The sequence below is a fragment of the Protopterus annectens genome, chromosome 1.part1 (genome assembly GCF_019279795.1).
Source record: "Protopterus annectens isolate FY-2018-M chromosome 1.part1, PAN1.0, whole genome shotgun sequence".
NCBI classification, from domain to species: domain Eukaryota; kingdom Metazoa; phylum Chordata; order Ceratodontiformes; family Protopteridae; genus Protopterus; species Protopterus annectens.
In genome coordinates, this window is record NC_056726.1 from 239,775,429 (window position 1) to 239,800,375 (window position 24,947).

General features: G+C 42.1%; 1 protein-coding gene across 1 annotated transcript in view; it reads left to right on the forward strand.

Annotated features, from left to right (window-relative positions):
* Positions 1 to 402: 402 nt before the first annotated feature.
* LOC122814362 (discoidin, CUB and LCCL domain-containing protein 1-like) overlaps positions 403 to 24,947 on the forward strand; it is a 287,318-nt gene continuing 262,773 nt past the window's right edge. Inside the window, exon 1 of the mRNA XM_044086950.1 lies at positions 403 to 484. Within this exon, the coding sequence (XP_043942885.1) occupies positions 403 to 484 (82 nt within the window). The remainder of the gene's footprint in view (positions 485 to 24,947) is intronic.

The window sequence follows — 24,947 nt, forward strand, 5'->3', positions numbered from 1 at the left end:
CAAAAAAAAAACATATCACCTTAGACAAAAAAATCCTTTTATCTTGACCCACAAAGAAACCCCCACTCTAACCCAAGAAATTTTGGAGTACAATTAACAAACTCTTTCACCCAGGGAACCCATCTCCTCCTAATCCATCACCTAACAGCTCTCCACTTGAAACTGCCACTCTCCTGAACTCCTTCTTCGTAGTCTCCATAAAAAAACTAATTAAACTAGACAAGGATACCTATCTTGACACCCCTGTTCCCCCCTCACAAAACTCCTTTCTCAGTCAAGCCTGTCCCCACATCCATTTTCAGATCTCTACTCTACAAACTAAAACCCTGTTCTCCATCTGCTGACAACCTGCCTCCTCTATACCTTAAACTTGCAGCTCCCTCTATTTCCTATCCAGTCACCATGCTTATCAATAGGTCAGTTCATGAAAATTTTACCCCTAACATCTGGAAAAAGTCCTATATTATACCCTTACAGAAAGGAGGTAACTCCACTGACCCCTCCAATTTCAGGCCTATTGCTATTCTATCCCCTTTCTAAAATTCTGGTAAAATGTGTACACAAGCAGCTCATCTCATATCTCCAAAGGAAAATCTCTTCAGACCAACACAACATGGCTTCTGACCACATCACAGCACTACTACAGCATTGCTGTCCTTCACTCACTGTTGCTTCATCTCTTAACAATAACAGACTAGTGTCATCCCTTTTCCTTGATCTCTAAAGCCTTTGACACTATGTCCCATGACCTCCTTCTCTCCAAACTTTCTTCCTTTAAGCTCTCTATCTCTACTATCTCCTGGTTCTCTTCATACCTATCAAACAGAGCTCAGTCAGTCATATGGCACTGTGCAACATCACCTTTCCTCCCCGTTCAAGCTGGTGTTCCCCAAGGCTCCATCCTGGACTCACTACTATTTCACATCTTTGCTAATAATCTCTACCAATCCTGCCACCACTCCACACTCATACAATACTCTGACGACTGCATCATCATCACAACCTCTGGCAATCTACCCACTTACTCTCCCTCACTCAACACCCTGCACTCAGTTTAAAGATGGCTCACAACTAACCAACTCCTTCTTAACCCCAGTAAAACAAAACTACTTCTCTTCCTTGCCAAATCCCTCCAACACCTCAAAGTCCCCTTCTCTGTCTCTTCTGTAAACAACACTAATATTAAGGTCGAATCTCACACTAAACTTCTTGGGGTCTTTGTAGATGAGGAACTTAAATTTGACATCCACATCAATAACTGCATAAATAAGACACCAAAAACTTGGACTGCTATACAGAAATAAAAAATTCTTAACACAAGAATCTAAACTCTCCCTAGCTCAAGCCTGCCTACTTCCAACACTACAATATGCCACCCCAATTTTCACTTACCTCCAAAAAAATTTGTCAACCAAACTTGAACTTACATACAACATACAACAAAATAGCTAGATTTGCTACTAATCTCCCCTATCACTCACATCACTGCCTCTCCTTACAAAACTCCACTGGTTAGAACTCCATAATCAGGTCCTTCTGCCTCAGCTCCTTCTGACACATACTATCCCCATCAACCTGCAGCTTGTCCATTACTAGCAACCATCATCTGACCGTATGTCCCCAACTGGGAACTCCATAGCCCCAACCAACACCTCCTCCAAATCACTAAACCAAATAAATCCATAAGTAAAATGCTTTATAGCTACTCCATTACTTCCGTTTGGTACAAACTTCCTTTTCATATCAGAATTATACAAAACTCTGGCAACTTCAAACTCACTATTAAGGACTATCTGCTTAACTCCAGGACCCCCCCCCCCCATGTAATGATCCTATTTGAACTCTTCCTCCTCTCCCCCATCCTGCCTTTCAACCCCTATTTCTTACAGATATCTATTCCTATTGTATTTTCTGTTCCCTGCTCTGCTCTTGGGCCTTGCCTTCCCTTGTTACTCCTATCTTCATTATATACTTCTACCTCCGATCTCTCTCCCCCCCCTTATACTCTATACCTCTTCTTTTTCTTTTCCCTTGTGCCAGGAACTTCCGTTCTGGCACTGCAGGCCTCACTACTCCTATACCTAGGTTAGTAATTCCCAATCAGTAATGATTATGATGAATCTGTGATTGTATGACACATAACAGTTCGTGTCTATGTTCAACTTTTCTTTCTCTTCATACATTGTACAAAATTAATCTATTTTTGCTGTATGTATCTCCTCATGACTATATGCTTAAATACTTAATTGTTTGTAAAAAAAAAATTCAATGCTGTAATGGAGCTTTTCTCTTCAGGTCTCAGCTGAAAAAGGGCATGTGCCCAGCCAGACCATCCCAGTAAACAAGTGGCAAATAAATAAATACATAAATAAGTATCAGAATATAAACTGCATGCACTACAGTGGGGCTACAGCCACTATCACTATATCAGTATCAGATATCAGCCCCACTGTAATGCATGCAGTTTGTATTCTGAAACTAAAATATTAATAGTGACTGTAGCCCCACTGTAATGCATGCAGTTTGTATTCTGATACTGATATGTTAATAGTGGCTGTAGCCCCATTGTAGTGCATGCAGCTTGTATTCTGATACTGATATACTAATAGTGGCTTAGCACATTATGTACCTCACCAAAAATCTCTAACAATACTGCTGCTGTGCTGCCATCTAGTATTGGTGTGGTCAAGAACACTAGTTCATTAACAACAAACTTGCCTCAGACGTGACTTGTTGACTTCATAGGTTCATAGTTTCATAGGTTTATACTAGGCTATCTGCCCTAAGGCATTTATAAGCCTAGCCCAAATTTTTGTGGCTTACGCCACCCCTTATATGAAAAAATACTGTGCCCATTAGTTTGTTGTGCCTCTGTCCAGCAGTGACACAGAGATGATTCCCGGGGTAAACCTACGATCTCCCATCCACAGGTCTAGATTTCTCTTGAACAGAGTCAGCGAGGTGCTCTGCCTCACATGGACCGGGATTCTATTCCACAGCATAGGGAGTCTCTGAGTGATAAATCTATCCTTCCAGCACGTCCTATTTATATTCGTGCTAAGGTTTAAGTCGCTTGCTGTAGTGGTTTTGGTGGATTTGGATTTTTTGAGGTGGAGCATGTCCATTAATTCCGGGTTGGACATGGCCTTGTATGTCAGGCACATGTCACCTCTGAGCAGACGGTATGCGACTGAATAGAGCTGGAGTTTCTTCAATCTGGCAGCATATGACAGATTTTGGAGTCCCTTTATCCTTTTGGTGAGGAACTTTTGGGGTCTCTCCAATTGCTGCAGATGTCGGGTGAGATACATCCCGAATGGGGCATTGTACTCGATCATTGGTCTGATAAGTGAAGAGTACAGGGGAACAATGACCTCACTAGATCTGGATGTGAATCCCTTCATGATCAGGTGGGCAATGTAGAAGGTCTTTCTAACCACTTTAGCAATGTGAGTGTCAAAAAAAGGCCACTGTCAACCTGGGTCCCCAGGTCCCTGATAACCTCTTCTGTGCTTAGTGGATTGCCACCTATATGGTAGCTTGGGGTTACCTTGTTTTTCCCGAAGGGTATGACTATACATTTTTGGCATTTAACTTCAGGCCATGGCTCTGGCACCAGCTATCTGTTTCCGTGAGTCCCTTCTGAAGGATATCCGTGTCCGATGCACTTTCCACTATGGCGCCCAGTTTGCAGTCGTCTGCAAACTTTGTCAGCCAAAGTCCTCCCATGTTGGCCTGTACCTCTGAGAAGTAGATGCCAAACAATAGGGGGCCAAGGACCGAGCCCTGTGGGACACCACTTGTGACCGGCTTGGAGTCTGACATAGCGCCAGCAACTCTAACCCTGTGGGTTCTGTCCTTAAGCCAGTTTGCAACCCATCTTGTGACATATGGGTTTACATTTAAGCTGGTAAGTTTTTCTACAATACCCGAGTGGGGTATTGTGTCGAAAGCCTTTGCAAGGTCAAGGTAGGCTGTATGGACTGCCTTTCCCTCATCAATGGCCTTGGTGACTGTTTCGAAGAAGTCGACCAAGTTCAAAAGGCATGATCTTCCCTTGACAAAGCCAAATTCATGCTTCACCATTTCAACCACTAAGTTGGCTTACCAGGGTACTCCTGTGATTATTTATTGTTATTATACTTTGTTGACCTGTGGTTCTCTCCTTCCTGTCATGTTTTGCTCTAACCCTTTAATACTGTAACACAATAGATTCTACTATTTTCTGATCAGGAAAATGTTAAGCCAAGAGAAAAACTAAAAATGTTTAAGGCCAGAATGTCCAGCCTCAGTTTAGAGTGCATTATTATGCTGGATCAGTGATCTACTGTATCATACAACTGCACTTCTTGTTACAGATGTAATATACATGTGCTTGTAGTATTGATAGTGTGTTACAGTCAATCAATATTAGTTCTCCTTCCCTGGATTTTATGTTAATCGTATATTATCTTACCCCCTAGTATACTTCTGTTATATTATCAAGTTGCACCCTTTTGCACTATAATTGTTAAAGGCCTATGTGGCTGAAAGTTCTCATTCTCTGAGAGGCTTTAAAACTGAATTTTGTTTTTTTTTTCACAGATAAGGAGTTAGGACAGTTTAAAAAAATTACACTAAACAAAACTACAATTAATTAATGTTTTCTTTTGAATGTCAATCTCTAAAATTATGAGACTGCAAAACATGCATTTTTTTCACTGTAGAGGGTTCTGCTCCAACTCTATAAATTGTAATTATATGTGGGGGTGTTCTTTGGGGTATAGAGCACTTTCCATCACATAAGCAAGTAAAGTTTTAGATGATCAGCAAACCATGTAAAAAAAACATTTAAATAGCCTCCTCCAAATATTTGTTTGGTTGATATTCCTTCCCCTGTCCTCTTATTCTGAAATTGTCTCTTCATCTGCCTTCAAGGGATAAAAAAATGACTTTCTTTCCCTGGGTGGAGAATTCTGATTGATTGACCTTACTGGACACTGTATTATAACAGTCTGCTAGTGTGGATATTGCTTTCTTAAATTCTTAGAAACTTGACTCTAGACTGCTTCATGGATTCAACATTATTTTGTACATCAGACATAGATAATAACGGGTCTTTTTGTAAGCAGCAAAAGTGAAATCCACAACTGGGAGATAAAATGGAGTCTCATTTCACTGGATCCTCTATCCTCTATTGAGCTTTTTTCCAATAGTTCTAGGTTGAAACAACTCTCCTGTTAAGTATAACATTGTTCACCCTTTCCCTATGAACAGATAATCTCTTCTGCTGCTACAAATGTAAGAAGCTTGCTGCAGTCAAACTACCACATACCAAGCACTACGAACATGACTAACTGCAATAAATAAACAAATACTGGTGCTGCACTCCCACGCCAGGATCCAGTCTCACCCACTACTGTTCACCTTAGATTTGTAGCAAGCTGCTTGCTACAGTTAAAACCTACCACACAATGAGCTTCTCAGTGCTTCAGCCATGACCGTAAATCAAACCTCTTGACTTGCCTTGTTTTGCAGAATACCCACGGTTTTGACTTTTATTTTTTTCCCTGCCACTCATAGAATTTTTGATTTTCTGGTAAATTAATGAGGACTACACAATAATGTCAGACTTCAGAGTCTCATACTTTGTGCAGTTCAGACAATGCACATTGGTGCAAAACCTGATAATCTGTTTTTGACATTTGTTCTCTGACTATTTCTGGATCTGTCCAGAATTCTTGAGCAGAGGCGTGGAGAGGTGTGCTACAAATGTAGTACTGGCGTTTATAAATGAATGGCCGTACTGCACTCCTTCACCATCAGTACCTGCTTGATCATTCTCCCAGAGAGCTTGCTCCCACATGAGCCGCTACCATCATGATCTAGTTATGGCTCTGTCTTTCTCATCAGGAAAAAATCAATGCTGAATGAGGAGCTACATTAGAATTTTGTTTGTGAGGTCCTGATATTCTTGTGTCTATTTTTCTCATATAGTTATTATTATGATTACAAAAAGAGTTAAGCACAAACACTGCATCACTTAAAGAAGCTCCATGCCACACGAGTTGATTGCTTAACCACCAGCAGCAGAATATCAATGCTAAGGCCCAAACACAAAACAAATGGCAAACTTATCACTTTATTTATCTAACTAAAACATCAGAAAGCCCATTTCAAAAGTCTGCACAATACCACGGATTTGTATGAGTACATCAAGCCAATATCCATCAAGAACCAAAAACACTGGTAAACAATCCACTGGATGCCCAGAAAAAACAAAACCATCAAAAATACTATATATATATATATATATATATATATATATATATATATATATATATATATATATATATATACACATTTTTCTAGGGGGAGGGGGAAGCTCCCCTACACCTTCACTCCTATGGAGCTTTATATGCTAGCTCCAAGATCACACAACTGTAGGGAAAATAACTAATTGTGCCCCAATTCTGACAGTTTCCAATTGCAGCTGCAATCATCTTGTAACACCAGAGTAAAAACAAATGGTAAAGATAAGCTCTACAAACAACCAGAGATTAATTCAATACACCATTCTTATGTTTACAAGCACAATCTTATTTGTGACAAATCCAATAGTAGCAACACACTGATGGTCAACACTCTGATGAAACACAATACAGTTCAACAACCAGACTAGACTTCATAAAATCAAGGTCTCCCCAATAGCTTTAGGTCACAATAAATAAAGATTTTCAAATTGAGTAAGAAGTAACACAGCTGTATGGCCAGCACATTTTACTTTGTTGCTATACAATAACTTTTTGCAATAATGATGTCCTAGAGCCTAGTATTTTCATGCCCCACAAAATAACTACATATGTTTTTATTTCAAATGCTAATCAGTTATGCTTTAGTGGAGGACCATGTTTTAGATACATGTGACTCCTGTACATTTGTCCACCCAGAGTCCATCCTGTTGAAATGCAAGCCCATTGTAAGGTTGTGCCTACCATTAGAGATGATGTATTTACAGTTCCCCATATAGCGATAAGACCAAGGTTCTAAGTCCAAAGACAAAAATATTCAAAACACAAAAAAAGATGTAGTTTGCCAAATCAGACTCAATGTCATGCTTCCTAAAGATACAAGAAATGCCCTGTGATGTCATTTAATGTTAGTCAGCAGAAGAGACACTCCCAACAGAAGATACCAAATCACTATGTTCCACTATACGTAGTAGCAAATGCCTAAAGATAGTTGTACCTTTCTATCCAAAAAGCCATATATCACATCCAAAATCTGTTCTCTTCAGTTATAGTATTGCTACAAACTGCCTTGTGAAAAAAATGTCAGCCACGGGCCAAGATCCCAACCTGCAGGATTGCTATAGTCATTAAGCATCCCTAATAAAATTATTATTCTCAACCATTGGTCAACTGCTAATACTTACCTTTAGATTACAGTACTAATTAACTTCACATTTTACACTGAATAAGCCAGAAATTAAAATACAGTGCATCAGAGTTTAATAGTAGTTGGAAGACTAGATCAGTTATACCATCGCCATCTCACCATCCTCCTGTAAATAATGTATTTATTCTCTTAAATGCATTTTTTATCAGTTATATAGAAGGTGGTATGGCTGAAACAAAAAGTTTTGGGCCAGCTTCCTGGTAAAGAAGGAAAAAGCCCTAACTGTGATTCAGGCATCTCAGGTTCAGCTACTGGAACTAGCCCTTGAGAAGTCAGCTGGTGGGGTAAAGGCAGAACAGATTTTGCCAGGGTATCTATCCTGGATGGAAGGCAGAGAACTTTTTCTATATGATCCCCTCCAGTGGAGACTAGGGATTCTAGTCCTGATAAATAAAAGGACTGCAGTCCTGCTCATCTGCTAATTCCGTAACAATGTCAGTGCATGCTGGGTTTGGGGGGGGTTCTCTGGGTAGGGCATAAACCCACAATTATGTCAGTGCATGCTGAGCGTGGGAGGTTCTGTTGGTTGGGTATAAACCCACAATGATGTCAGTGCATGCTGGATTTAGGGAAGTTCTGTGGGTAGGGTATAAACCCACAATGATGTCAGTGCATGCTTGGCTTGGGGGGGGTTCTCTGGGTAGGGTATCAACCCACAATGATATCAGTGCATGCTGGGCTGGGGGGGGTTCTTTGGGTAGGGTATAAAACCCCAACAATGTCAGTGCATGCTGTACGGGGGGAGGTTCTGTGGGTAGGGTATAAACCCACAATGATGTCAGTGCATACTGGGTTTGGGGAAGGTCTGTGGGTAGGTTATAAACCCACAATGATGTCAGTGCATGCTGGGCTTGGGGAGGTTCTCTGGGTAGGGTATAAAACCATAACAATGTCGGTGAATCCTGGACGTGGGGAGGTTCTGTGGGTAGGGTAGGGTATAAACCCACAATTATGTTAGTGCATGCTGGGTTTGGGGAAGTTCTGTGGGTAGGTTATAAACCCACAATGATGTCAGTGGATGCTGGGCTTGGGGGGGGGGTTCTCTGGGTAGGATATAAACCCACAATGATGTCAGTGCATGCTGGGCTTGGGGAGGTACTGTGGGCAGGGTATAAACATAAAAGCATCACACTGTTGTCAGGATGGTGCTTCAGCAAGTCTACCTGATGTTCTGTCTGCCCACTCTTTCAAATTTCCCACAGGCAGGTACCCACTTGGCACAAGCAGATCAAGTGCTGGGGTTACTAGTTATGAAAGACTAAGGAGGGACTCTTGAACTTAACAGATGGCAGGCAGTAGGGGATATAAAAATATCTAAAAAAGAACATTTTGGGAAATGTATATTTTCACTAAAGAAATATTAGTATAAACATTAAAAATACTTTGTATCTTCTTGCAGGATTTGTCAAAATATTATCAAGTCTAGGTTATTTCATATAAACTGACTTTTCTCCTGAAATATTGCATTCTCTAGCATGTAAAATATATGGGTCTATATCAGAACATCGAAGTTTTAAAACTTCGAATGTTCTAATATCGACCCATTTTAATCGAACGCTAAAAATAGAGAAGCTGCAGAACACTGAATTCTTTCCTAGGGAAATAATTCAGTTGGCCAGTTCTGTGGCTTTGCTATTTTCAGCGCTGTGGTGGAGATTTATGGGTCAGGTTCAGGTAAGTGTGCGATTGTGTGATTGTTAGGATTAGGGTACGGGTTAGGTGAGTTAGGGTTAGGGCGCGGGTTAGGTGAGTTAGGGTTAGGGCACGGGTTAGGGGAATTAGGTTTAGGGGTGGGTTAAGTGGGTTAGGGTTAGGGCGCGGGTTAGGTGAGTGTGCGATAGTGACGGATCTTAGGGTTAGGGTTTGGGTTAAGGTAAGTTGATAGTAGTGTATGTATAGTTTAGTGTAGGGTTAGTTGTAGGATTATAAGTGTATGTGTGTGTATTGATGTTTTTTAGGTGTGCTTGTGTTGTGTGTATGTGTTTCGGAATAGCTAATTTTTTCCCAAGGAAAAAATTTGCTGTTCTGAATGTTTGATATTATGTGGTTTAGATATTTTAGGTTTGATGAAATAGCGTTCGCTATATTCATCTTTCGATAACGTGATATAAACGCAAATATATTACTATTGTTATAATAGTAATAATATTGATATTATTATTAATAATAATAATAATAACAGCGACAATAATAGTAATAATAATAATAATAATTATCAGTATTTATTTATTAACATTTGTTGACCGGGAAAGTCCACTGGCTCTGAGAACCATTTTCAGTGGAGGCCCGGGGAGAAAAGCTCCACAAAGCATTACAGTGACAACAAAGTTTAACATACGCTTAAAAAGTATTACATGTTAAAGACGCAGAAGAAAACATATGTCAAAAATACAATTTACAGGATTTACATTATTCTACACAAGATGCAAGAGGAAAAACATATTTCAAAATACAATTTGCAGGAATTTACTTTATTCTACACTAGAAAAGCATGGACGTAGAAACTGTACTTTCTATGTTAATAGTACAGTATACTATATAGTAGGTTTACAGTAGTTGTTGTGAAGACTGGGTTTTACAAAGAATTGCCAACACAGTATTTGGAGAAATGTGCTTTTTAAAGAGGTTTGCTTCTGAGGCAGGTGCACGATGGGTTGTTTAGATAGTCCCCAGGATTCATGAAGCTTGCGCCAGGTGCAGGCATAGCATCGGTGGTCTAACACCAAAGATGGCCACCGAGCGATTCAGGTACGAGCTGTTTCCACGTGCACTACCTGCGAGCACTACACCCACACAACCCTGAGCCTTGTATGCTAATTACTCCATGTGCAGCAGTGTAGCATGCAAATGAAGGTATATAGTGATTCAGGAAATGGTGCAGGCGTTGTGTAAGCATGCAGAAATGTAAACCGTAGAAAACGGTTTACATTTTTGCAAACATAAAATTGGAGCCATGACAGCTGACCAAACACATGTATTATATTGTTAATCTATGCCAATGGCTAAATATATACCATTGGCATAAAAAAAACATGTACAAAATATAAAATTAACATTTAATATATATAGTCGCACTATCATGACGTGGAAGCGCAGGGCAGTGGTGTGCAAAAGGGATTGCAAGGAATATATATAAATATTGAATAAAACCGCAATGAAACACATATCACGATTTCCCCATAATAGACAATGGCAAGCATGCTACACCATACTCATGGAGCAAGGGTTGCTAAGGGGCAGTGGCAGTGTTATGCGCAGTAGCTAGGAATTAGTAGGCAATGCCATGCAAATGAGAGAAGTAATAGTGAATCGTAGATTCCCTACTGGTGTAAGGATGCACCTCACAGCATAGCGTTATAACACTGAGGTGTGCCCTAGAGATAAAGATGACATCAAGAGATGGGTGTGTCACCATTGCTGTAAGCACATTGGAGCATTCCTAAACTGGTCTGCCCCTAGCTAGGCAAAGCTGCAGGATAGGGGTGTGTCAAATTGCCCATAGCTATGCTTAGCTCAGAGCACACAAGGTAACTGAGTATGCATGTGAACGGAGATGAAAATGCGCGTAAACCTGGTAAATGGGTATGGGCGGCACGCACTACAGCTGAAACAGGAAGGATATAGGAAAGAAATAAGGAAATGCTGCAGCAGTGAAATTGGAGTACAAATGACTAATTGACACCTAGGAGCCTACAGTGGGCCATTGACAATAGCTAACAAGGCTGCAAGCAGCTACCTGCAGAACAGGGAAGGTTAGGGGCTGTACTGCAAAGAAAAGCAGTAAAGTGTCAAAGCAGAACAAAGCCGTTATGCAGTATATCAGCTACAAGGCACATTTTGCCATGACTGGGTAGGGAAAGTCCAAAACAAGAAAGACAGCAGGTGGATGCATGCCTGATAATGGGAGGGGATCCAGGTCTAAAAGTGAATTAAAGGGCAACAGATTAATCAAGGCAGGCAAGTAGATTTCCACAGTAAAGGCCCCACACTTGCAGTACTCATTGTAAATCCCATAATTAAGACACACAGCAGCTGGAATAGCTCATGCACACCCACTTACATCAGCAGCATCCATAGCACAATACTATAAAGTGTGAAAGCACCTCACACACATTTGTGTATTCCCATACACTCTGCACCAGTGGTGTATACAGACGGGGAACTTTTATTATGTACATGTTAGGGGCTGCATAGCTTTGATCCACCAGCATGTGTTGGAGACTGAAGGTGGTGTGGAGGATGATGCACACGACCACCTCAGGCACCAGAGGAGGAGGAGAGTGTTCAGACCCAGGGTAACCTACCAGGGGCTACATGATCTGGAAATAGTAGAGTGTTACAGGGTGGACAGGGACACCCTACAGCAACTTGTGGAGCTGTGCCGGCCATACCTCAGAGCCAGAACAAACAGAGGGGAACCCATCCCACTGGATACGAAGGTATGTGTAAGCCTGAGAATACTAGCTACAGGTACCTTTCAAAGACCAACTGGGGATATCATTGGGATCTCGCAGGCATCAGCATCCAGGGTACTACACCAGTTCCTGGATGCCATGTTACCACATGCCAATGAGCACATATACTTCCCCCAAATGCAGGAGGAGTTGGCCAGCAATACAAGTCTCTTCCACCGTGTGCCAGAATACCAGGAGGTACTGGGTGCAATAGACTACATGCACATGCACATACACATCAAGTCACCACACGGTGAGCAGGGTAGGCACTACATAAACTGCAAGGGATACCCCTCCATCAACTGCCAGGTCATGTGCAATGCCCAGGGCATTATCATGGATGTGTGTGCTGGCAGCCCTGGAAGCTATCATGACTCCCACATCTGGCATGCCTCACAGCTGTATTGGTTATTTGCCGGGGGGACATCCCAAATGGCCACCTGGTGGGGGATGCTGGCTATGCACTGGAACCATGGATGATGACTCCCATCAAAAATGCACACACACCCATGCAGGAACGTCATAATGAGGCACACACACAAACCAGAATCATCATAGAACGTGTGTTTTGGATGCTGAAATCACGGTTCTGTTGCTTGGACATATCTGGTGGAGCCTTGCAGTACTCTCCAGGCACATGTTCCCACATCTTCATAGTGTGTGCCATGCTACATAATATGATCCTGCAGAAAAAGCTGCAGCAGGGACAAAATGGTGAAGGCCCTCACAGCCCACCACCATTGCCAACGGCCCCACAGGCACAGAGGTACTCAGACCATGAACACCCTGAGCCAGCCCCAGTAGGCAGATGGAGGTGTGCCCAGTATGCTCATGCCTTGGCAAAGAGGGAATGTATAGCACACACACTGACAGTGTAGGCACCTAGGGACTGAAACCTTTCTTCACTTGCACACACAGTAAAAATGGATGGCACACACACAAGACTACCTGGAAATTGTCATGTATAGGCAGTCTACTGTGTGCATCCAACATAGGCAGCCCTCAACTATTGCACACACAACAGCCATTTCTACAAGATAAGTCAACACCTGAACAGTAAATTAAACTATCAGCATATGCAGATACTGTATGTATAGAGTCATAGGTAGGTACTTGGCCAACTGCCAGAGGCCATTCATAAGGCCAGCCAAAATGTTTCAGCTTTTGCCACCCCATTGATTCATTAACTGTCCCTCTGTGGAGCAGAGCCAATGGCAGGATCCCTGGGGTGCATCTACTGTTCCCCATCCACCCTTCAAGGTTTCTCTTGAAGAGTGTTAGTGAGGGGCTCTGTATAATGTAGTTAGGGATGTTGTTCCAAAGTATGGGGAGTGTCTGTAACAGGAAGCTGTCCCTCCAGCATCTTCCAGTTATTGTTGTGGCAAGGTTCAGCTCACTACAGTGTGTGGCTCACTGTGACATGGATTCCCATAGGTGGACCATATCCATCAAGCCTGAGTTCGACATGGCTGTGTTGGCCAGCAGAGATCATCTCTGGGTAAACAAGATGCCACTGAGTAAAGCAGGAGTTTATTCAGTCTGGCTGCATAGGCCATATGTTGGAGGCCAGTATTTCCCTTGGCGAGGTACATTCATGGACCCCCCCAGCTGTTGGACGTGTCTTCTGAGGTACATCCCACATGGATTATTATACCCTATGATGGGACTGATGAGTGATGAGTAAAGGGGCATTATAACCCCAGTATGTCTAGATGGGAATCCTTTAGTAATCAGATGGCCTACATAGAAGGATGTCCTAACTACTGTGGAGATATGATTGTCAAAGGGGAGATCACTATCTACCTTAGTCCCCGGATACCCCATTACCTCGTCTGTGTTAAAGTGGCTGCCACTTATCTGCTAATATGTGGGTGCCAATTCCACAATGGAATGACAATGTAGTTAGTGGTACTTGGCTGGAGGCTATTTCATTGGCACCCTGTGACGTTCTCTGGGAGGCCCCTTGAAGGATGTCTGTGTCAGCTGGACTATCAATCATGGCTCCCAGTTCGCAGTCATTGCCAAACATGGTCTGCCATAGTCCATGTGTGTTTGCCTGCACCTCTGAGACATATATGCCAAACAGTAGGGCTCCCAGGACTGAGTCCTGTGGGACACCAGTCGTGACTGTTCAAGAGTTGGACCTGGAGACCGCTAGTCGTACCATGTGGGTTCTGTGTGTAAGCCCGTTGGCAACCCAACCTCTGATGTATGGGCGAATGTACAAGCTGGTGTGTTTATCAATAATACCTGAGTATTTGTGAGCCACCTCCCCCGTCATCTAACGTCTTGGTGATTGTATGCAAGATGTCAAACAGGTTCAGTAGGCATGAAGTGCACTCAACCAAGCTGACCTGGGTTGGGTCATGTCTTCGGAGGTTACCAATGTCATTGTTAATGAGTGCCACAAGGATGCAAACCATACCATTGCAGACCAGGCTAGTCAGGCTTATGGGGTGGCAGTTACCATGGTCAGTTGTGATTCCACCTTGATGGAGTGGAAAAAACGTTGCCATGTGCCATTGTATGGGCATGTAGCCTGTGGAGAGGCTGTGGTAGGAATGCTTAATTATGTGGGGGGGCAGGTTGTCTTTTACAGTTTGCAAGATGCAGTGTGGGTCAACATCTGCCTACATTGACACTGTGTTCTGCTGTTAGAAAGTGCCATTTCCATCTGTGTGTCTCTGATGGTTGGGATACTGTACCTTTCTGGTAGTGTTGTGGGCTCTTTAGGGGTGAAGTATGCACCGAATCTATCTGCAAAGATGTTGGCGATATCAGTAAGGTCAGCATATTTTGTGCTATATTTCACCGGCACAGTGCAAATCTGTGTGTCACCATGTAGATCCTTGACATAGCCAAAGAAGGCTTTGTGGTTATCTTTCGAATCCTTGCGTATTCTCCTGCTGATGTTAGCCTTGGATGATGTCATGAGGGACCTACGTATCATACTAATAGTGGACACAGATGCCTGCCCTTCATGAGATTTGCTGTGTGTCTGGAACACTGTTCTACTTTTGTAGTATGGCCTGTTTATTGCAGAGGTCCACCAGACCGGTGTCCTTGTCTAGGAGGACTGAGTCTTGGTTTACCACGATCCATACATCCGTGTAGGTGCTTATAGACTGCATTTGTAAATCTGTCTGTATCTTGAGCAGTGTTTCCCCTTAGCGTGGTGGCTGTAAAACCCCCCACCCCTGTCACTAGTAGTGTAAATTTAGCTGTAGGAAAGGTATACACTGTGGTATCCATGGGTAGGGGAGATGCTAGGGTGTGGAAACAGTGAATAGTTCATGGTCAGATCTAACCAGTGACAGGTTAACCTCTGCTGTGATGCAGTTGTTGCCCATGTTGGTGATGACCACATCTAGTAGTTTCCACCCCACGTTAGGGAGGTTACCACCTGATACAGGGCATATGAGTTGATACATTCCAGGAAGCGCTGGGCCTGGAAGTGAGTACCAGAGTATGTTTCCTAGTTAATGGTATGGTAGTTGACATCGACCAATGCCAAGGTGTGTGTTAGGACTGTCATGTTCTCCACTGTCTCCAGGTAGGTGGAGTGGAGGTCATGGAGGGTGATCCATAGCAGGCCACATTTCACATTGCAGTTGTGGCTGATGTTAGCTGCACATGGATGATCACAGAGGTATCATGCTGCCCCACTAACCTGGAGGTGTAGGTATCCCTGATGGATATGGATACAGCCCCTTCATGTCTGTCAGTCCATGTTCTGTGGCTGAAATGTGTGGTATGGGTTGTAGTCTGGTAGGGCTGGTGTGCTCTCAGGAGCCTTAAGACAGATTTCAGTTAATGCACAGATGTTGATGTTGTCCATCCTGAGGAATGCTGTGAGTGCATGCATGTTCTGATCACAATCCCTGGTGTTGAGTAACATAATCCTCACTGAATCTGCTATTGTGCTGATTATGGAGCTGGTATTCACCTTCGAGACTCTCCTAAATAAGGCACCATGGGGGCACCAATAGCCTTGGCCAGTATTCCAAAGCCTAAGGCTGACACATTGGCCGGTATGGTATCATTGCATGCATGTTCCCCATCTGTGCTTGTTTTTCATCTCCCCTGTAGGTAACCTACTGATAAGCAATAGAAAGCCTTAAACTTATACAAGTCTTCTAGTTTCTAAGATAGGCTTTTGGAGTGACTAAGTATTAGTGTTCTGTATGTTCTTGCTGTACTCAACTGTTTCCTGACTACATGGTGATTTCTTACTGTATATTGTGATCTGAAGGTCTGTTTATTCACATATTATGGCTGTGATGGCCTGCACGTTAGAGGTTCACAGAAAGCCTACTACCTATCTGCCCAAGGGCAATGAGAAGCATAGCTACAGTGTGCTGGCTTTCCCTGCACCATTGATGAAGTAACTGAGCCTCTGTCAAGCATAGCCAATGAAGCAATTCCAGAGTTGTTGGAAGCTGTTGAAGACTGGAGTTGTGGAGGGTGATAGGAGCACTTAGTGATCTAAAGAGGGCATGTTAATGTGACAATTCAACACCATTCAATTTCCCCAACAGGTCTCACAGCTATCAAACTGGATGGGCTCCCCCACCCCCTGGCTGTATGGTTCTGGGACACATGATCCCAAGGGTGTATAGTTTGTTAACCATTCACACAACAAGGTTTCCCTTGAAGTGTGTCACTGAGGGGCTATGCCTAATGTAGTTAGGAATGTAATGTATTGTCTCACAGTACATTTGTTATATGTTGTTATTTCAAGAGTAAGTGAAGCTCAGTGAGTTTGGCGGCCTCTGCCCTTTGCTTAGCCTAGCTTACACATAGAAATCATCTAAATAGGAAATAGACGGAAGCAACATTAATGTCAACAGTGTAATGGTTACAGCATCCGCATAGTATCTGTGCATTCGAGGTTACAATCCCGATAAAGGCAGGGATGTTTATCATGTGCAAAAGTATACGTTAACCACAGCTTGCATATATAGGTAGTAATCGTCTGTATAATAAACATTCGAAACACCCATACAAACCCATGTGTGCTGGAGAGTACAGTCAACAGAGAATGTAATGTTATGTCAGCACATAGTGAGATGTTACGTCACTGACATGTATATATCCGGAGTAGATAGCAGATGTGGCCGTGTTTGCGTGCACAGGTTATACGTTGCAAAGTTTGTTTAACTATGTTTAACCACTGCTATAATGTCACACAAACACTTAAACATGCTTACAACTGCTTAAATGAGCCTTATTCTGCAGTAAAAAACATTTGTAAAGCATTGCAAGTGTTGAACCCTGGACCATGCACACTATAGTCATGGGACTTACCACTAAGCCATCCGAGGTGTATACATGCTTCATGGTCTTGAGACTACACGTTATACCATATGCATTTCACTGTAATGATCACAAATGGGACAGTCACTTTGTGTACATATGTACAGTACATTGTAATGTACTGTCGTTTGTGAACCAACACATTCCAGTCTACATATGTATTGCTGTTACAAACTAATACAAAATATATATATATATATATATATATATATATATATATATATATATATAGATATATAGATATATAGATATAGATATATATATATATATATATAAATATATAGATGTCAGTGATGTCTGCACACATATATATATATATATATATATATATATATATATATATATATATTTATATATATATATATATAAATATATATATATATATATATATATATATATATATTATACAGTTACATCAATAGCCATATATATAAAAATCTATGAATACACTTCGTGACACAGAAGCACTCCAAAGGAATTGGAGTGTACACAAAACACATGCAGCTCTGATATTATAACAATTAATATTAACCTAATTCACCATAGAAGGGGTGGCTGTTGTGTATGTAAAGATTGGGGTGGGGGAGGAATGATGGGTAATGCAATCACGCATCAATGAGGGCGTGGGTCGGATGTTCAATAAGTGAACTGGAGGGGCATACATGGAGTATGGGGACAATATAAAAAGGACACAAAGCAAGAACCTTTCTCATTCATAATACACCCTGTCATGTCACATTGCAACACCTAATTTCACAAACATATGAACATTAACATGTATCAAATATATGTACACCAAATGACTGTCACATTTGTTTTCAGTAGTGAGGAATGTCTGTAGTACAATGTATATTCCAAACACCATAACATTTGTACATATCTCAGATGCCTTAGTGGTAAGGTCAGTGACTGTGGTGTTCATGGTCCTGGGTTCAAGACCTGCAAGGGCTGTTAGGTTATTCTGAGGGCCAGAATAAGGGCTTTTGGATGCAGGTGTATTAAAGCACTCTTAAGCAGTTGTAAGCAGGTTTCCACGTGTTTGCAGTAAACAGAGACATGCTTCACACGTTTAACCTTTGCTTAACGTCACGCAGACCACAGGCAAACCTGCTCACAACCAGGCAAATGTGCGTTATTCACATTTTCCCTACCAGTACCTACTCTGAGAGGTAAAATAATAACACCTTCCAGGAGTAGAACCCGCAAATGTGTACTGCATCCTCAGAGTAACCTAACACTAAGCTACCTGAGATGTTCCTATCCCAGTTGTGTATGCAGACAGGTTAAAACACAAAAGGGTGGAATGTGTTGAAATAGGACAACCCGCCATGTACCCAATTAAAGGTGTATGCTCATATATAGCTATATATAGAGAGAGAGATACATAGAGACATGTCGATATACACAGGTCTACATATATATGTAGATATATAGATATGTTAAAAACATCTACACATCTATGGAGGTACAGATAAACATATGCAACAATGTATATATCTATATACATATACACACACACACACACACACATATATATATATATATATATATATATATATATATATATATATATATATATACATACATATATATACATACATACATACACACACATATTTTTTATATATATATACATGTTTGTAGACAGCATCTGAAGTGGTCATATCTGAGTATAACATGAACCATTGCAATCACACATTCCTCCCCCCCAAACAATATGAACATAACATATGAAGAGTATATGCCAATACACTATTACAAATATGTTCTATGGACACAGTCACCAACACAACTGCAATGACTGCAAATATCCATGACAGAAATACACAGACAGCTTTCATTTTGCAAAACTTTATTACATTCCGAGGTATTGTCAAAAGGATTCAAGGACTAACAGTACCTGCATGCTATACAGGAAGCATTTAATAGTGCATTAATGAATCAGCCTACAATTACCATAGTATTAGTCCACTAAGGGATAGGTGATCACATAGGGAAAGAACACCCACACACATATAAACATTGTATAAAAGGGGTTCCTACACACCTGATTGTGCTATGTGCACTCACCAACATCTACCCCACAACTGAAATAATTATATCAATACATACTGTCATACCATAACCAATTATGCAACTACTGTACAACATCTGCTGAAACCTTAACATACCTGGACACAGATACACTAACATGGCCCTATGTGAAATAGCTGCCGTTATACAACTGAACAGCTGCTGATATAACAGGGTTTGTATGAACTAATCCCGTTTCAGAGGGTTGAAAGGTTTGTACACCAGGAAGTGTTACCGAGTACTGATTATCAGCACAGTATGATACACAGTAACACCAAACTAAATATGTCTGGTAAGCACACTGTAAACCCCCTAACATTATATGCATAGCTATGCAGCCTTGAGCTGGTGAAACAACCTGGCCAGACTGAAACATATGCAGAAGTATTAGGTACAGACAAACCCTGCACAAGTAGCAATGTTCAGAAATATAACAGTACTCACATTTAGACCAAATCCTCTAGGCATTACACAGAATGTATTACTGTTCGTCTCCATACAGCTGTTGCAATAGATTCCAAACAAAACTTCCACGCTGTTTTCCTCACAAGTAAGGCAAGGGGACAACACCCAAGTGGAATACTCCATTATAATCCACTGTAGCCATGGCATTGGCTAAGGCGGCAGCAGCGCAGCTGATGTGCATGTAATTAGCTACTTAGTGACATCAATTGGTCATCGGGATAGCACATGTTACTGATCTGTAACTATAAAGTACAAAACACTGAAAGATGAACCAAAAATGAGTATTATACTAGTTAATAACACCTCCGATTACTAAGACGGTATGTATAACATGTAGTATGTCTGTGTATGTAGTACCTGTACTGTAAGAATTACAGTGTAATCAATGCATATAGTGGAATAGCTATCTTGTAGCAATGTATTGTTGAGCAGTAGTAATGCTTATAATATTCTATGTGTGTACTGCTGTAGGTTACACAGCACACTCCGCATACACCACAAGGGATGATATGGGCTTGGAACCCACCAGTTTGCTTCCAGCCACTGTCAGGATTGGTCCAATAAGTATGTCGATATATTGTAACAGTCGACATATGTATGGGTGTATAAGTAAGATGAACATGTTAAAGGTGGGTTTACCATGCAAATATGGTGTGCATTGTGGGATATTGTGCCAATAACTGTGTAATGTACAGTATTCTAGGCAGATCTGTATTCTAGTCTACATAGCAGTTCTGTTATGTTATACAAACAGTAGTTATGTCTATTAGCAATTACAATACTCAATGACAGGATATATAGCATTAGTATTCATCTGACAGGTTAGCAGCATGATAGCAAAGATAATTGGAAGAGCCAGGTAACTATCCCTGCACGTAACACATGTAATATCCACCTCTCTACTATCATTTGCAAGCAATAACAGCTGTGCATGTGTACATGTTATGCAAATATGTAGTGACCCTTGTTACAGGACTGGGCCAAATGGTTATGTGCACACCTACATAGAGTGGATATTGAGAGTACAGACACACTGGTTGAACTACCAGGTTTGTGCAGCCCAACCTCTCATTGCCAACCTAACAGCCGCCTGCACATACTGTATGTAAAGTAGTGCACAGCACTGGTAATGAAACAGGTTGCATATCATCTTTAACTCCAGTGTAACATCTGCAGTAGGAGTGTAAGATGTAGGAGACAGATGCCCATGTGTAATAGCTGCATCATAGGTGATGGCTCACACTATCTGATTATATCCTGATCATGTTGATAGTGACATCAGAGTCTATTGATACATGACTCTGTTTGGAGAGTGGGTGTCTGTGCCCAACAGAGCTCATGGTCCTGGTGGATATGTGAGTATATACCCAGAGAAGGAAACAGACCTGTAGGCACTTGTATCATCTGTAATCAACTAACAGGATGTGATGTGCTCCTCAGAGGAGGATTGCTGCTAAAAGTAGCTACAATGTTTCCGTAATAGCCAGTGTTGTCACGTCCATAACACAAATATTTACATGTGAGCATCACTGTCTAAAACATCTTCATAGGCAATACGTAAACTAAATACAGGACTTGGTACTTGTAGTACTGACTGCTCATACAGGCATGTCCACTAGTCAGCTACTGGTGTTTACTAATGTCAGCTTTGGGTATGTGGCCATCCTGGGGGAATGTAATCTCTATGCCATGTACACTGCCAGATCCACGTAACACCACACCCCACACATTGTTTGGGATGCAGCTACAGGGGTAAGCTGGAAGGCAGCCCAGTCTACAGCCATGACTGGACTGGACAGTCATGAGGTGTAGGTTAACACATGCAGCTCATCAATACAATCAACACATACCCTTACCAGAGCACAGTAAGGACACCTACACACACTACCAGAAATCACACACATTCACAGACGCGTCTAAGTATCTGGCCAAACAAGTGACCCCCCCCAAGCAGGAAAAGACAGACATCGAAATATACAAACTGTATGACATAGTTTGCATAATTGTGCCACACCTCTGAACACATGACTGGAAACATGCCTAACAGTACTCATTTGTGAATGCAAACTCTAGCACTATGTTACACACCAACCTATAAGAGGGCATACATACTGTCAGCTGCCTGTCTGCCATGATTAGCCACATACTCATATACTCAGACCAACTTTTGAACTATACACATGGCTCTGGCATATTCCATGTTGTTGTGCAGGACCTGTGATGCAGTAGCCTGGACTGCATGGAAACACATGTAGGAACTGTCAGGTCTTGTAGCCCATGCAGGTATGTCCCAAGGCCTGGGTAGCATTCTGCCATTGGCCAGAATGATACTGCAGTACAGGGACAAAAGGATTGTATTCCACAATTGTCTAGTGTAGTTGTACATGTCAAAGGGTATCCAGTATCTGACATCCTGGAATAACATGGTTGACAGACCATGATGCTTTGCCAGACAGGGCTCATCACCCCTGGGAATCTGGATACTGCCTAGGGCTCATGCTTCCCCTATAGTGCTTTCATCATGCATGGTTCAAGTGAGGGTCCACTGCTGTTACAGGGACAGCCAAGCAATAAACTGTGGGTCTCGCTACACAATGATACATGTCAGAAACACTATACCGACACACATATGTCAATCCCAAACATAGAAAACATATCTGTGCAGTGGTTGAGACATGTTTCTATGCTCCAGAGAGCACAACTGCATGACCATGTTATAACACATACCTTACCTCTTGCCCATTATCCTTTATTGGAACACACGGGCCGCAGGTGTGTCCATATTCCTGAAGGATATGTACACCCCCACGCTAATTGCACTTGCATAACATCAGATGCATTATGCTAAGCAACTACCTTTGTGCCAAAGTGGAATTCAAAATGCACCTTGAGACAGATCACCCACCAGGCCGTGGACTTCCTAACTGTCATAATGTGCTGTAATGGGGAAGATTAGGTCTGAGACAGAACCATAATAATGGCTACTCTCTATTTTTCCATTATGAACTGGGAAGACTCCTCATGTACCAACACCTGCACTCAATGCATGTTGGATTCCATCGACCCCACTGACCTGGATCACAGTAGTCACACAAACAGGGCTAACAGTATGCTACACATAGTTAGTCTCCAACGCCAATGTTATGCTTCCTAAGAGCAGAGTGGTGAGTGTCATGGCACCCATGAAGATGGACAATGCATGTGCAAATGCTGAATCCTACACAAATGAACCATAAGCAGTCACATATGTGCAGTGATTGTGCCATTGAAACACAACCAGGTTTCAATGCAACACAAACAAGTTGGCAAACTGGTGGTACCATGCTTTAAACTGTACCACAGAAGATAGTAACTGTTGCAAGAGTGAACACACATGAGTGTAGGTGATCCCTGGTCAGCCTCAGTAAGATGCAGATACACCATAGAAAACCGCGCAAAGCTACTGTGAAATTAATTAGCCACATATTAGGAGGCCAAGCACAGAGCATGCTATAGCTGTGTCATTAATCGTAATGGCAATGACAAGACCTGCCGTGCTGCACAGCACTATGGCATGGGAAGTACTGCACCTACAGAAATAGCACCGTTCATCCAGATAGGGTCTCGGAGAACCTAAACCCACTCCCACCCTCCCAACAGGTACACTTAGTAATATATCCATGTACACTACAGGGCCCCTGTACTAATAACTATGCAGGTACAAGCTGCACTCTCTAAAGCCATACATACAGCTTTCATGGGACCTGTCAACATCCCAGGGTGTATCCTACACAAATGTAAGAACATTCAGCTATCCACATACACATCATGTTCAATCATAGCTCCATGTCAGGCTGTGTACACACCGTGTGGTGCACAGCAACAGTTATCACACCCCACAAAGGGGGAGACACCATTGATAATGGGACATAGTGCACAACTACCCTGCTGAGACTGGTCTATACGGCCATGAGCCATGGTCAGTGTAATTGATGTACTTGGTACAGATGTATATGACAGTAGGGTTGATTCACCCTGCATATCATGACCTTGCCAGGTCGTAGGACACCATCACCCATACTGTGTTCCAGCTACACTCAGTAAACTAGGTGTACATTCCTATGTCATAGGAGTGGTTGGCAACTGGACTGCTGGCAGAATCAACACTACAGAAGGTGTCTGACTAATACACGCACATCAAACCAGTGCCAGCCACAGTAATACAGGGGTCATTCCTGGTACTCCCCCTCTTTGTTATCTATACCACACAGACTAACACAGAAGGCATCAGCCTATTGATGTTTACAAATGACTATGAACTAGGAGCAATAGCTGACTCATTGCATGCTGCGTTCAACATACAGAAGGGCCTTAGTGTGTCAGATGTGTGGTGTGTGATGTATGGCCACAATCTGACAGCTAAGTATTGCATTGTCATCCCCTATGTTACAAACCCTGTACCCATTAACTACCACCAAGGCAGAGGTCAACATAATGGCAACTGTATGTATGGGATGCAGCTGGACAGTACTTCCCTTTGATAGTTACTTCACCACAAAAGACAGATAGTCATATGTGGCACTCCTACCCATGATAGGGTGCCATCTAGGAATATAGAGATAACTGCTCAGCCATACTCAACACCCATGTGACCCATAATACATCACATATTTCCTTTAAGGGTTATTGTCCATGTATATATGGCCTACACTGCCCTTCCCAATCCCTAGCTGCACTATGTAGCATGCAGCCTACCCTGAATAAAGCCATGTCCAACCTAGAGGTGTTGGATATGCTACACTTAACACATCCTGATCCCAAATAAACACATACGTCATGGAAATACACCTTTCTAGTACAAGGATCACGACATCCCTGACAGATCTCTGTCCCATACACTTAACATACTCTTGCCATACTATGCATCCCTGTCCAGCAAAGCTGAACATCACCCCTCTCTGTGACATGGTGTGATGACCGCATGCCAAACATATCAGTAACCATGTGTATCAGTTCTGTGGCACTGCTTGAACTGGCCACTGAAACTTACCTGTCTGTTGCCTACAGCTAGGTAACCTGTCTGCCTAGGCTCATAAATGGCCCAGGGCATATGGCCTACTAGATCACTATGACCATACATGCTATAGTTGATATCCAACCCTGCAAATACCATCAGGCTAACTATTGTCCCATGTGTTACATAGCAGAAAAATGCATGCTACG